The 15,012-nt window shown below is 44.8% G+C and overlaps 1 protein-coding gene across 1 annotated transcript; it reads right to left on the bottom strand.

The window, feature by feature from the left end:
• Nucleotides 1-3,540: 3,540 nt before the first annotated feature.
• On the bottom strand, nucleotides 3,541-14,160 carry raver1 (ribonucleoprotein, PTB-binding 1). Its single transcript, XM_070848310.1, has 14 exons — nucleotides 13,837-14,160; nucleotides 12,776-12,842; nucleotides 10,776-11,245; nucleotides 9,070-9,261; nucleotides 8,856-8,976; nucleotides 8,676-8,767; nucleotides 7,992-8,073; nucleotides 7,492-7,694; nucleotides 7,286-7,367; nucleotides 7,008-7,150; nucleotides 5,004-5,075; nucleotides 4,769-4,897; nucleotides 4,487-4,552; nucleotides 3,541-3,926 (listed from the first exon to the last, which is right to left on the bottom strand). The coding sequence occupies exons 1-14, from the start codon at nucleotides 14,158-14,160 to the stop codon at nucleotides 3,780-3,782; spliced, it is 2,190 nt and encodes a 729-aa protein (XP_070704411.1). The 3' UTR covers nucleotides 3,541-3,779.
• Between the last annotated feature and the right edge of the window lie 852 nt (nucleotides 14,161-15,012).

Raw genomic sequence — 15,012 nt, 5'->3', positions numbered from 1 at the left:
GGAAATATGAAAGGCAGAAATCTAAATGTGTCTGACACAGCGTCCACCGAGCCTCGTGGATCCCTCTGAGGATTCTGGGTAGACGTGCTGCAGGTATGAGAACATAATTCAGGGGTGGCTCAAGCATTACAGAGAAATATTACAGAAATAAACCCAGCGGCTGGGAAAAACACATTAATATAACGGCAGCAGGTCTAAAAAACAACCCCATTTCCATTGTCTTTTACAGACTGATGATAAAAAACCCTGAATATTTCTCTCTGTTGGACTTATTCCTGAGTGACGTGTCCTGACAGACCCATAACATAAAGTCAATTTCATTCCGCTCGCTGAGAAACGTCACAAACAATATGAGCATTAAAAAAAAGGGGGGAGTTTTCTGACTTTCTTTCTTCAGTGTGCTGCACTTGTGTTTTCGCCCATCAGGGGAGAAGCTTCACCTGCTCCTCGAGGCTCAGTGGGACCAGGAGAATATAACAGCTAATCAAAACCTTTCATCCTGATGGCTGCTGAGAGGAAGAGGAGCTCTCTTCGCTGCCTCTTGGCCTCCTCCAGCACCTCAGTGTGAAGGGTGAGGAACAGTAATGCAAAGGGCTTAGTGCCGACACAGCCGGTCAATCTGGTGGTTGACCTTCCATTAGCTCCTGGGTCTGCTGAACACACGGCCTGGAAGAGCACAGCTGGCATTTCAAGTCATGATTTAGTTTGTTTTATTAATTCAATCTGAATATCATCAGGATTCAGGACCGGATCAGACTGAGCTGTATTTTCACTCTCTGCTCATTTTAAAGTTCAAACTTGTGCTTGAAGGTCCCACAAGAGCAGGTTTACATAGTTTAATGTTAAAAAAAAACACTTTTTCTCACAGCACGCTGTCTGAACGCTCCGTTTTAGAAGAACAGAAACACTGATGTTACCAGGAGCAGCCGTTAGGGAGGGAAAGACAATGCTAGAAGAGGTCACATGATCCCGCTATGACATCATAAATGGAGCTAAACACATTTAAAAAATGCATTTTGTATAATTTAGTTGTGTTTTAGCAACCAGTTGTCAACCTTTTTAGCTTTACTTGTTGATTTATTATTCATCCAGGGAGCTCAAACCAACGTCTCAGCAACAACCTGCTTCACATTCATACAGGTCACATTCGATCGATAGATCCATGTCTTCTGCCTGATAGCATGAGGTTAGTACACAGGAGCAGTATTTTTATGTTTGGTTACAGATCCAGTAGAGAACATCAGCTGGCTGTGCATGCAATCATGGGGGACGCACAGCACACCCACCAGACTCCATTGACAAAACCATTAATTTTACACAGGACTTGCTGGCCAACTGCTGTCTCTACTAGTTATATTGTTTGTGTTACTGTGTGGCTTTGGGGTTTAAGAGGGTTAGTTTGGATCCAATATAATATTTGTGTAACTCACATTAACACAAATAAACAACCTGATTGATGCGACCACGCCTAAGTTCTGCAAGGTAAAATTAGTGGTTTTGTCAGTGGAGTCTGGTGGGTTTGAATAACACGATATTACACAAAAAGGATTGTATAAATCCATCTCTGCAGGGATCCTTTCCATACTTTGAATATCATTGTGAACCTGTCAGTGGCAAAAACAAGTACTTTTATTGGCCGTCTTTTGATCTGGTGTAATTAGATTACATCTCAACCTGCCACCTGAGGTGATCTACTGGACCAATTCCATTATATTTTGTACTTGAGAAGTCATTTTTAAACCAAAACACTTAAAAATAAGGCCCAGATTTAAAAGCGTTGAACCACGCACTCGTGCACGAGTGTCAGCATAAATGTTTAAGGTAAAATACAGGTAGATTTCCATGTTAACCCCATAAAAACTCACATTTTGATATCAAAGACTATATGTAGTGTTCCTTTAAATGACAAGCTCACAGCAGCATGAGTTTAAATAACATTTACTTGCTCACGTCACACACAAACAGAGACAACCATGGCGGTACAGATGAGAAGATAGCAGTTAGAGTCAAATCGATCAAAATGAGTGATGGTCGTACAGTACAGCTGCATCTCTTGGTCCATACACAACATGAGCAGTCTGCTGTGGCGCCACTCTTGGTCACATCAGCTTTCAAAACATACAGGCAAACGACAAAAACACGAGGAGCAGCAAATTCATTCAAAACACCAGACCAGAGGCAGGTATGATTGAAGAAAAAACAAAAGTTTTGGACTCAGGAAAATTATCAAGCTTAACTATTTACACAGCAAATAACACAGAAATGGTAAATGTAGATGGAAGCCAACACAGGGCAGGATGATACCACAGAAAACACTGTTAAGGCTCAAGTGTAGCTGCATTTCCTAGCAGAAGTCAGAGGTAATGGGTTTTCACAATCAAACTGTCAACCAGATAATTATTAAAAAAATAAAAGGAAAAAAAAGAAAAACAAGGACAGTCACGTCACCGACCAATCACCTGCCACTCGCTTCCATTTGAACCCCCCCAGACAGACTTAATTCCCACCATTACTGGAAAACCTTGAACACAAGCTGTGTCCGTGCGTCCAGCTGCCATCCGCTCGCAAAGACGAGCAAATTGAACCGAGAGTGGCGCCTCCCCCCTCTGGGGAGACAATCGGCCAGCGTGTGCTGGCAGCTGGAGAGACGCCACACAGCGCGTGTCCACCCAACCCCGCTCATCATCCAAAAAAAAAAAAAAAGAGGCGTGGTGGTTGGACTTTAAGACATTCAAAATGGCTGACGGAACTCACACAAACACAGAAAATATTCAACTCATGGACACACGAGTGAGAGGAGACTTGAAAATGGCGTCTTAGAGAGGTGAGAACAGATTAGGGTTGTGACCTGTGCCCTCCAAGTGCATCACTCGACAACCAGTGTGGCGAACAGACTCCGTAAACAAAGCTGGAGGGTGTTGTGTGGATTAAAAAGACAAAAACGGCGTGGAACAGTTAAGGCTTGAGAAAATTACGCCAGGATGGTAAGAAGCTTCACCATCATACGACACAGGCAGGTACACACAGCCGTCATTGGTGGATGGAAAGCTGCGTGTCAACCAATGAGGAGAGGCCTGAATCCAGAAATGTCATACAGCAAAATATACAACCCTGTGGAAGGAAAAAAAAAAAAAAAAAAAAACCACAACACAAAAAACACCATCTCATTAAACAAAACTACCGAACTTTGTACATGGAAGTAGGAAGGCTATTTAAAAAAGTAGAGCCTCTGAAGTAAAGCTTGTTTTTAATACTATGCAAGTCCCTTTGCCTGAAATTGTGGACAGCAACACTTTAGTGAGATGTCAAACATACCACTGAAAACTGGCCAAACTATCTGTAGCTCTGCTGGTACACCACACTCAACACAGGAATAAAAAAAAAAAAATGCTTTAAGGGAAAAGACTTCATCAGCTAATTAACCATTTTTTTCTCACTGTACAAGATTTTCAACAGGAAAATAAGTCAAATTAAAAAAAAAAAAAAAAGGAAAAAGTAAAAACTTAATTTACCAACACACTAAAATCATATATACACACACAAACAGGAAGAAAAAAAAAAAAAAAACAACCACCAAGAATTGCCATGGAGCGACACAACCGTCTATAGAGCAACAGGCTGCACTCCCCAGCGCCCTCCAGGGGTCACTCACAGGAGTACACAGGAGACACATCCAAGGACCACCCGGCCTCACAGCTCACTGGAGGAGACTGCAGGAGACGCCTTTGTGTGCTGGCTGTTGGATGGCTACTCGTACAGCAAGGAGCACGGAGCTGCATTCAGAATATGCGCTTTCGCTTCAGGTAGGAGTCTGCGTAATGGCCGCCGAGGCCCTGGGAGTGCTGCCCCACGTAGCTGCCTTCTGGGCTCGGCTCCGGAGACGGGATCAGCCGGGAGAAGACACGCTTGTGGCTACCAATGGGCGTCTATAATGGGTGAAAAAGAAGTTATATCAAAAAGACTAGCTTGCAGTCTTTGCTTTAAGAGTAAAAAACACAAGAACTTTAATCTAGAAACATTTGGTTTAGGTACCTTTAAGCCTTCATTCTACATCTAGATCGTTACTAGAAATTCAATGTGAAAAATAAAGTTTACAGAGTTCATTTATACCCACAGCAGTCACACAAACAAGTACATGAGCGATGAAACTAGGGCTGCAGCCAGCGATCATCGTCGCTGTCGATTAATCTGACGATTTAATTGATTATTTGTTTGGTCTATAACGTGTGTATCCGTTTCCCAGAGATCACAGCGATGTCTCCAAATGTCTTGATCGACAAACAGAAATTCAATTTACGATATAAAAACGGCGAAAAGCAGCGAACCCTCACATTTAAAGAAGCTGGAACCAGCAATTTTTTATTTTTTCACATTTCTGCTTGAGAAGTGAACGATTATTGGACTTTTGATGGTTGTGTTTGAGACTTGTACGCACCCCGAGTCTGAGACAAGACGCTTAACAAGACAAGAGGGTGTTGTAGGTTACCTTGGCTGCGTTCCCCAGGCCTGGGGGGTAGTTGGCGGTGTGGCTCACAGGAGGCATCCCCACAGCCTGAGGACAAAACCACCATCTCTCAGTGACCCAGACCACTTCTGTGGCTCATGCACTCACAGCACAGCATTAATTATTGAACAAGGGCTTATTCTTGGAACCCAACCCTCCACTTTGCATCTCCTCCAGAGCTGCCTTCATGTTCCCTCACCAACAAGTAAAATCAATGTTTCGTTTAAAAACAGAGTCCGAATCGGCCCCGAGCTTCACGCTTACCCTGTTGAGTTGGGTGGGAGGGAGGCCGCCGGAGGCCTCGGGCCCTGAGCTGAAGTACGAGGAGAGGGGCGGGCTGGGGGGGAAGCTGTAGTGGGAAAACCGCTCGCTGTAGTCAGGGTGGCGAGAGAGCTGCAGAGACACAAACACGTCCGTGTTACTATAAAGACGTCACACATGCGATTTAACAAGATTAAAACTCCTCACAGCGTCTGGAAACAGGTTGACGAAACGCTACCTGCTGACCGAATCCCGCCAAGGCTCCAGTGTCGAGGTTCTCCTGCTGTTCATACAGGTGGGCCAGGGGATCCTGAGGAGAGACACCAGATGGGCTTCAGACCAGATCACATCATACAGCCCGCTGGTCCCCCGACCTCTTCACCCAACGTACCCCCACCGTCCTTTTAGAGGAGCTCAAGTGCCCGTTCAGCAACACCACCTTCTACCATTCGTCCGTCACCGTTAGTTAGGGATGAATTACGAGATGCATCGTTTCTAACTCGTTTATCATAAAATTTGATTTATTATCTCCGCTAGGCGAGAGCCCAGAGACCTGTCCGTCCGTCTGCAGCTTAAAAACTGACATCCATTTAAAAGTTGTCTTTTTCAACAGGATCATCTGCAGACCAATTCCACAAATGCTGACATGATATAAAACCCCATTTTATGACAATCACAGCCACTACCTGCACTTTATCACGACTTTTTAACCACTTGCAATATCCTGTGCAATACACACATATACATTTTATAATTTCACATCCTGTTTCTGGAATACTTTTGCCACTGACGCTTTGTTTCTGCACCTTTTCTGCCTCTGTAACAAGTGAATTTCCCCACTGTGGGATAAATAGTCTTATCTTGTGTTACCTACATAATTTATGTTAAAATATTCTGACCAGCAGCAAACTGAAGGCTTCAGCTTTAAATAAATGTTCAAATGTACACAAATGTTTTCGAAAATGAGGCGATTTGTGATTGAAGCAACGCATTTGTGCCTCATCAGTAAACTGCTGATAACAGTTTTACATTTGAATTTACTCCTTTTCAATTGTTTTTGCACAAAAAGGACTGATGAAAAGACGTCAAAGAGAAAACAGCATAACAGCTGACTGAGCTGCAGTATTGGAGAAACAAACGTGAAGTCAATTAGTCACTTTTTTAGTTCATTTATGATTTTCAGTTGAAATCAGAGAAATAAACTAAACTGAATCATGTCACATCGGCGTGGATGGCATCACGCTGGTAGCAGTAGTAGTCATGTGCATCTTTAATGTATCGAAGCGAGCATCACGTCGGCCTCAGTGACGGAGATTCACGCCTCTGATTTCAACCATTTATCTATCAGTCAGCATCGTGAACTCCTCACATTACAGAGACGGTGCAGATCATCTCGTCTACAGATGCAAACTACAGTCATTACGTACGCTGATGACATGAGTTACTCAACATAAACGCCTTTAATTACAGCGGTCGCCTGCACAGAAGTCAGAGACAGTGACAGTTTGGACTCTTTATATATCAAAAAAAAAAAAAACTATTACAGCACATTAAGCTCTTTTTGTGCTGGTGTCAGTTTGTAGTGATGAGAGCTGCATGTTAAGTGAACTTGGCGTCAGTTTTAAGCAAAATAATTACAGCCATTACTCAAATTAAGGGTCAAGCTTCAAATTCACCAGTATTTGGCTGCCTGGCTGGGTTATATGCTTGTTTGTAGCTAATGTGCTAATGCTAACTGGAGATGATACTCTACAAGCACAGCATGAGAAATGTATTTATTTTAACATCTTACTCCTAGTTAAGACGCTGTAGATACTTAAGGACCGACATTCATGTACCATTTGTGTTTATTTCAAACTACCACCAGTATTTTCTGCTCTCGGCTGCCTGGAATTAAAGAAGTCAGGCTCCACCTGGTGAGGAACTCTGTAGAGGCCAACACATTATCCAGCTATTCATTACAGGCCAAATCCCAACAGTTCGTACTATAGTACTATTTCTACCATGCATCTATTTCTGTTGTTAAGTAGTTTCCACACACGCTCAATCACAACAGACTCCATATGTGGATATACTGAATATTTCATCAACAGATCATGATGTCAGTTTACAGCCTGCTGAACGAGCAGCCAGACGCCAACACTGTAAACTCAACAGTTCACCACGACACCATCCATTAAAGTCAAAAGCATAAACATATGGAGACTTTCCACAGATGAGGCGGTGGAAGCCTGGTGGTTACCTGGTGCAGAGGTGGATATTCTGGGCTGTAAGAGTCCTGGTAGCGGAGATTATAACTGGGCTGTATGCTCTGGTGTGTGTGCTGGTTGGACACGTTACTTAGCGTGGGCCTCTTCCTGTAGGGGTGAGGTCTGCAGCTTCCTCCTGAGGAGATGAGGGAAGACAGGCATTATATGCTGGAGTACGTCTGCTGCATCAACTCAGATATTCAGGTAAACAAGAGCAGACTGTCAAGTAGGAAAATCAGAACCATGCAGTGGGAAAAAAAAAGCTCCTCACCTGAGGGAAAAACATTGTTGACATTGAGAAAGGCACTCTGGGGGAGGTTCACATCTTTGGGAGGGTCTCCCAGTATAGAGACCTAAAAGGAGGGGAAAAGGTGATTCATTTTAGCCATGAGAAAATAAAAACTCTTTACACTTGAGTAGAAAACTGGACAAGAACACAAGAGGCAGAAAGATTATGGAAATTACTTGGGACCTCACCCCTTGTGCTGTGAGGCCATCTGCTCCCATCATGCCACCCATCAGGGGCATGGAGATTCCCTGCAGGGTGGGAGAGGAAGTCTGGGGGAAGGTGCACGCTGCTGTGGGGGACTCCTGCTCCCTTGCCAGGGCTCTGCCAAGTGCCATTGGCTTCAGGGGGTTTAGAGGATCTGTCTGAAGACCAAGCCCCGGGACTACACCGCCTAGGGGAATTTTATAGAGGCATGACTGACGTAATGCTTGATTTTCAATCTGTTTGGCTACAAATAGTTTGTGTTTTTTATGTAAACTCAGCAAGCTAGATTTTCATCAAACCTGCTTTGCTACAAATACCCATAATGTCAGTGTTTTACTGGACTTCTACTTCATAATATCATGACTTTTCTAGCATCACGACCAAAACATGCAAGGAGGGCTACAGATGTTTAGCGTCATAAGATAAGCAAAAGCATGCAGTTTGTGGCTCGAGGAGCTACGGCTGGAGTGTGCGGATGCCAAACCTTGGGGCAGGTCGCCGAGCAGATGGACTCCCTGCTGGACGGGCAGAGCAGCCAGAGGATTCTCCCCAATGAGTCCGGTCTGCTGGCCAAAGAAGAGGGCAGAGTTCAGTGTCACAAGAGGGTCATGTAGCCTGGCTCCAACACCCACAAGCGGTGAGGAAAAAAAAAAAACTACACAACCACACTTTAATCAGCACCGAGGCTTACTCACCACACATTATTTACACTTTTTTTGTGCACAACGGAGTCATATACTTACCACATCACTCAGCACCACTCAAAGTACCCACCACACCGCCACCCCCACTCCACACACAAAAAACAAACCTCACACTTTCTTAGCGGGAGCTTACCTAGCCAGGCATTGTGATTTCTATCAAACACATAAAAACACCAGGATCCATCTAGCTTCACCACCACCACCTCACACACTGATAGCCAAACACACACCATTACCACTCACACAAGGCACTAGAGGGTTTTCTTTATTGTGCAGCACCTGAGCCCACAGAAGATGATTTCCCAGAAAGGCTTGCTAATGGTAAAGAGCAGAGTGGGGAGGGGGTGTGTGAATGGAAGAGGGTGAATCAAAAAAAAAAACAAAAAAAAAAAAAAAAAAACAGGCAAAGCGGCAAGGAGGCACTCATCAAAGAGGAGGCAGAAAGGTAGCAGTACCTGCTGAGCCTTGGCCTGGTTCTGAAGGAGCAGCTGGAGCAGGGCAGCGGAGAGGGCGGGGTTGGCCAGCAGGGGCATCGTAGGGGCTGCCCCGAGGAGGCCTGCGCACAAAGACAACATCAGGATCCACAGCAGCAGAACAAATGATCCAATTAAGCCATTAATTAAGACCTTATGAGAAGTCCTCACCTTGTTTGTGGCCCTGTGAAAGCGGGTTGAGGAGCATCTTGAGTGTTGCAGGGTTGTTGAGGCCTGTAAGTATCTGCATGGCAGTGGGGTCGGGGAGGAGACCTTTACCCCTGTTAACAGCCTTGAAGGGAGGGAGCACAGCACAACAAGAGTCAGTCAGCACAACAGCAAAGCAAAGCCTGATGGGAGCTTTGGACACATTTGACTTAAATACCATGGTTTGGGCAGCAATCAGAGCAGCCAGCATGCTTCTTCCAGGAGGGCCCGGGGCACAGAAGGACACCCTGATGTGTGTCCCGTCGAGCAGCCTGCCGTCAGTGAGTCGCTGTGCCTCCTCAGCCATCTCAGCCGTGGCAAACTCCAACACCGCAAACCGCCGAAAACTCCCATCTTGTCCCTGAGCCAACTGTGGAAAAGAAAAAAGTCAAACAATCATTATCATCTCAGACACCCGCTCAGCCAAAGTCCTGCTGCCAGTAATAATTTGTACATACAGAGGGCTACCTGGTAGGCCTGCGGATTTTCACTTGTCCAGCACAAGATATTTATGCTGGGAACGTTTTGTAAGCTCCTTAAAATATATGTGGAATCACTCAAACTTAAACAAAAGCAATGTTTAAAGTATCCCAGCAGAAACGGTTTGTTTATTGACGATGCAGCGACTCCCAAAAGAGACGGCGGAAATTTTCTAGTACTGTCAGGTTCTCATATCGCAGCGTCTCATTTAGGACTCGGGTGATTTTGACTTTTCCATCAAGTCAAACAATAACAGATTGTCACAGAACAATAAGAAATCTATAATTTTTTCCGCCCGTAATTGTGACTTCACACCGTCTGCATTTTATCTCCAGTCAGAAAAGTTCCAGATCAAATCTGAAAACTTAATGATAAATGGTTTGGTGTTCACAGATAGAAACACACTATTCTGCTGACCATGTAGCTTTTGAATTTCCTTTACTCACCATCAGTGACTAGATGTGGCCTCATGATTTAGTGCCACCAGGTTTGAGTATTTCATAACCGGGCCAGTTGTATCTTGATAAAACCAGTTCAGAGAAACTCAACCGTTTCCCTTCAATCATCACATGATCCTTAATCATCACTGCCTTTGCCACAATCCTAAAAGAAAAAAGCGTGGAACCAGCAGAAAAGTGCCACCATGTGCGTCGTGCTAAAAGGACACCCCTCTCTCTCATTCCAGAAAAGCCTGCTGAATGACACCACCTGGGGGAGTCAGGTGGTCGTCACCATAGAAACCAGCAATGCTCATTGCTATAGAAACTTTGAGTGGCCACGGGAAAACTGGGGTAAAGGTGAAAAGTACCGGGAGATCAAACGTGGAACATCTGAAACCCTTCGGTGTAAATTCTACAACTTTCAGATAAACATGGCGGCATGTCAGCATCAAAGTGCTCTCAGAGGTTTGTGGTTAACGTGGCCTTTCATGGCATAAATCCACAGCAGCTGCACAGAGAAATCAATCTAATCCATCAGATATCTTCTCGTTTAAACGCTTGATCTGTAAAAAACACCCACAAAAAAAAATCAGACATGGCAGTTACCTACAATCCAAAGCACAGACCCAAAGAAATGTCTCTAAAAAAAGAAGAAGAAAAAAAAAAAAAAAAAAAAAAAAAAGAGACCAGCAGTCCAAAAACCAAAAGAGGATCAATTTGTTATAACGTAGAACTCAGGAAAGCAAGAAACTCACATTTGTAAACCCACATTTATCAAATGAGAAAATAGGATTAGAATCAGAACAGTTGCTGATTAATTTCCTGTCAGTCAACAAGTGAATGAATGGACTAATCAGTGCAGCTCTGAGGTGGAATAACACTCATTATTCTCTATATAACGTATCCCTCTGAAATCATTACATTTGACAGGAGCAGCGTGTTTGTTGTGTGTGGTGAATCTGACCTGGCAGAAGGCCGGTGGGTGGGTGTCAGCCAGGGCGTTGCGGAGGTCTTGGGCTGTCAGCAGGCTCGGGGGCATGCGGTCCACGCACAGGCATTTAGAGTGCAGCAGCGGGTACGTGAGGGAGCCCACCTCGGTCCAGTGCACGTACAGCATGCGGGAGCCCAGCTGCTTCCCCAGCAGCTCCGACTTGGCCCTGGCGGCCGAGTCCTTCTTCATGTACTCCACAAAGCCGTAGCCCTTGGAGTGCCCCGTGGAGGCGCTGTACACCAGGAAGCAGCGCTCGAGGTTGCCAAATGGTCGCACCAGCTCCTCAAACTGCTGCTGGGTGAAGGCGCAGGGCAGGTTGGCGATGCACAGCAGAGCGTCTGTTGGCTGCAGCTGCACAGAGATCTCCCGGTCCCGCAGCACATGCTGGTGGAACTCTTTGATGGCACACTGCGCCTGTTCCCCATTGAGCAGCGTGACGAATGCTGAGGGAGATGAGGGGGACAGAGGCGAGGAAGAGAGATGAATAAAACAAGTTGGTGTCAAGTGAGGGAGTCAGTCAGCATTAAGAGAAAGATCTGTTCTCAGGTGGAAAACCCTGGTTGTGACACCGTTTCTCCTTTAGCAGGTCTGATAAAAGGCAACGCCGGTGGCACAATGTCACCACACGCCAGCTTTCATGTCACTGCAACATTTGACTTATTGACACTACAATGGTTGTCACAGTGGCTGCAAGAATCAAAGGCATTTCATCTGACTGAGCATCATGTTGATGGCTAAAAAGTCACATCTAGGCATGCACAAGGTGTAACGTTATTAGCGCCAACTTTGAGGAACGTCTAACAAATGTGACAGACTCTTGTTGCAGACAGACTGACAGACTGGAGCCTGTTTCTGTGCTGCTCCGTGTCAGGCAAACATCCAGTCACCCAGGAGGGCGGCGTGTAGTTAAGTCTTAGAGCCACAAAAAGAAACAAAGGAAAGGAAGAAGAAAATAAAATCTTTTTACAAACCAAGTTGATTTTGCTTGAAGTGTGACTGCCTATCTGCCACAACAGACTGGTAGACAGCAGACATACCCTGAATTTACCATCTGGCTCGTGCCGTTTTCTGGCCCACTATTATCAGACACTTGCTGGTGGGATACTGCCCAGCTAGCGAACGTGTAACAGCATCTTAAATGCTTAGTCTAAAGTGATGTTTCTGTTTTAGTCTTTCCCCACGTCAGTTCTTCCTGGTGAACCTGCTGTGAGGCTTCTGGTGGTGAGCCGATCTTTGTTGGCCGTAAACAGGCAGCTCCCCTGGACTGAGAGGTTTGGAGGCTTTTTTGAACATGTTAGGAATAGTTTCTTCTTCAATTTCCAAATTTTCTAAAAGCCATTTTGCCCAACTTTTGGATGCAGAAAGGGTTTCATTTGAGAGCATATTTCAGGCCATTTTGCAACACTTTTCCTCCTAAAATTCTGACTAGCTGAATAGTTTCCAACATGGCAGCTGCAGAACTCAAACCGGAGAAAAAGGCTCACTGAAAAAAATGCTGTTAGTGAGGAAGATAACCTTTCTTACTGACAAACTTTCACAACAGCTTGCCATCTCTGCTGGTGCTGCCAGGGTTGGCACGCAGAACACACTCACACCTCCACACCACTCAACGACATGGCAGCACAAAACAATCAGGGCATAATTAGTGTAATTAATTTGGTGAAAGACAAATAATCTTATCACCAATAGTTATGAAACGCTGGAGCAGACTGATAATTGAAAAGAGCGTGTTTAGTGAAGGTGCAAACAAGGAGTTTTGAGACAAAAGGTGTCTGCACCAGGAGCTTTTTGCTAAGCGTTCTCCCTGATAGTCAAGGACCATTTGCTTTTTATGACTAAAGCCCATTCAAATTAGTCCTCATCGAGATTTTAGCTAATAGCTAAATGCTCTAAATGCACACAATATGAGCTGCTTGAGACCAAAAACTGACGTATCCTTTATCAGTACATGAGGGACAAGCAGTTAGACCAACCTGTGCCTTTGTATTTGTCAACAAAGCAGTACTTCAAGTCATAGTTGCCCAACAGCTCATGGACCTCCTGTAAATAAGAAAAAGACAGATAATCACATTCAGACGCTCAGATTCATCACATCCCTTTAACCTGAGTATCATACTTTGAATATCTGACTTTCCAGGTTGCACATTTTGGCTTTATACAACTACAGATTGCTTAATTGCAGATTTTGGCAGCTGCATGATTAACTAATTCATGCCCACTGGGGAACGAGCAACAAGTGCACCTGTGAGGGGTGAGAGGTGAAAAACTGACCTCATTGTTCGTCCGGAAAAAATTGTTCTGCGCTGCTTTTTGACCATTCACAAGCGAACGGCGATGCTGTCTAGCATTTTCTGAAACGTTTTGTCCCCACACCTTCCACCTTTTGTTATACTGCAACTCACATCTCGAACTCCCACCTCCCCCCCCAATGGGAACAATGGTACCGCCCGCAGGCCCAGCGCTCCCCACGAGTCAGGCACGTTCCAAAAAATGTGGCATCATGAGCAAATCTGTGCCCGTTTGATGCGACTAGCTTAAACAAAATAAGCCGTTGGCGTACAAAATAAAGTCCCAGCGCACCTGTGACACACATGTACCGAGTATAATCACTTATATTAGGCCTGGGCGCTTGGATAGTTGGTTAAAAGTTTATTAAAGTTAGTATTTTGTCACCTTCGTGGCCGCACTCGCGGGTCAAACAGGCCACAGATGTCCATTATTGACAGCTATCTGACCACCTGGCAAGTCAGCCCAATCCGTGCTAGTTAGCTGACCCAAACTAGTTAAAACCACAAGACTAGTACTGCTCCGTTGCTGCTAATTAAATGTGTTTACTTTTAAATAAACCAGCTGTAGATTAAATGATGCTAAACATCAACAGAAGTTAAAGAGCTAGTTAAATGGCTAGCAGGCTAACATTGGTAGCATGGCAGCATATTGGAGCTAGGCTAACGTTAGCTAAACGAACCGTCAATCAACCAACAATTTAAACCTCCAGTTAACCCGTTTAGTTGGTTTTCTACTCTTAACTCACCTGGTTGCTGACGTCGGAGGGCAGATTTTTTATGATAATCTTTCTCCGGTTGTAAAACTCCCGGCGGGTCCTCTCCAAGCGGCTCTCTATCTCCTCGGGACTCAGGGACGTCAAGTCCTCGTCGACCCTCCGCTGGCACTCTCGATCCGAGGTCGAGTCCTCTTCGCCGGCTTCGGCTTCGTGACCCCGGCGGTCTCCGGGCATCCAGCCCTCGCGGTCCGCGGCGAGGTCGTAGTGTTCGTGAGGCGGACGAGAGGCGAAACTGAGCCCTGTGTCTGTGTTTTCATCTCTGGCAGCTGCGCTAACAGACACGGCGGCCGCCATCACTCAGTTTGGTGGAAGTTTTATCGGTCTGGAAACTCGGTCCGATTTGAGCAGTTTAAACAATACACACATGGCCCCAGCGCCGCTTCTGATTGGACGAGAGGGGGACGCATTCTCCATGACGACGACGTAACGGAGGCGGGGGCGTGGCCACGACTTCTATTTGATCTGCAGTAAACTGGATTTAACTGCTGCAGCTCTCTCAGTGTCAAATGTTCAAAATAAACTTCATCCTAAACTAAGAATGCAGTCCTGCATTTCTAGACTGGATCAGACATAAAGATTTGGACCACACAGACACATTTTAAGGAAGATAATGTAAAACTACAGTATTATAAAGCAATTTTACTAATAAAAAAAACAACTTTTACCCCGTGAGACCTGAGGTTTTGTGTATGTATTTATTTTCTCTTGGCCATTTGGGTTTAGAAGAACCTGATAAGTATGAAAACTAAGCATTACCTGTGAGTAGAGAGTAAAAAATCTTATTATTTTACTGTTTAACACAATAAAGGTGTGTGACAAAGTGTTTATTTCACTACATGAGCATGGCTGTGCAAAAACAACATTGCAAATAATGCAGCAAATCTAAAGGCCTTGTGATATTTCATGTCACACAGCAAACACTGGGTTTTTCTGGGTGACTTTTTCACTTGCATGAACAATAATAAAGTCCCAGTGTCCTCAAATGAGTACTTCCTAATTATCAGTGTCCTGCCTTGTTACTATCAGTAAGAATTTGTCAAATTCAATAGTTACCTACACACACTAAGCACAAGTGAACAAAGTTGAACCATAAAATTCGATGAGGTTTTGTTCTTTGTCTGCTTTTGTGTTGCGGTAGAATGACTT

The sequence above is a fragment of the Pempheris klunzingeri genome, chromosome 17 (genome assembly GCF_042242105.1).
Source record: "Pempheris klunzingeri isolate RE-2024b chromosome 17, fPemKlu1.hap1, whole genome shotgun sequence".
Lineage (NCBI taxonomy): Eukaryota > Metazoa > Chordata > Actinopteri > Acropomatiformes > Pempheridae > Pempheris > Pempheris klunzingeri.
This window is presented reverse-complemented; position numbering and strand designations above follow the sequence as displayed.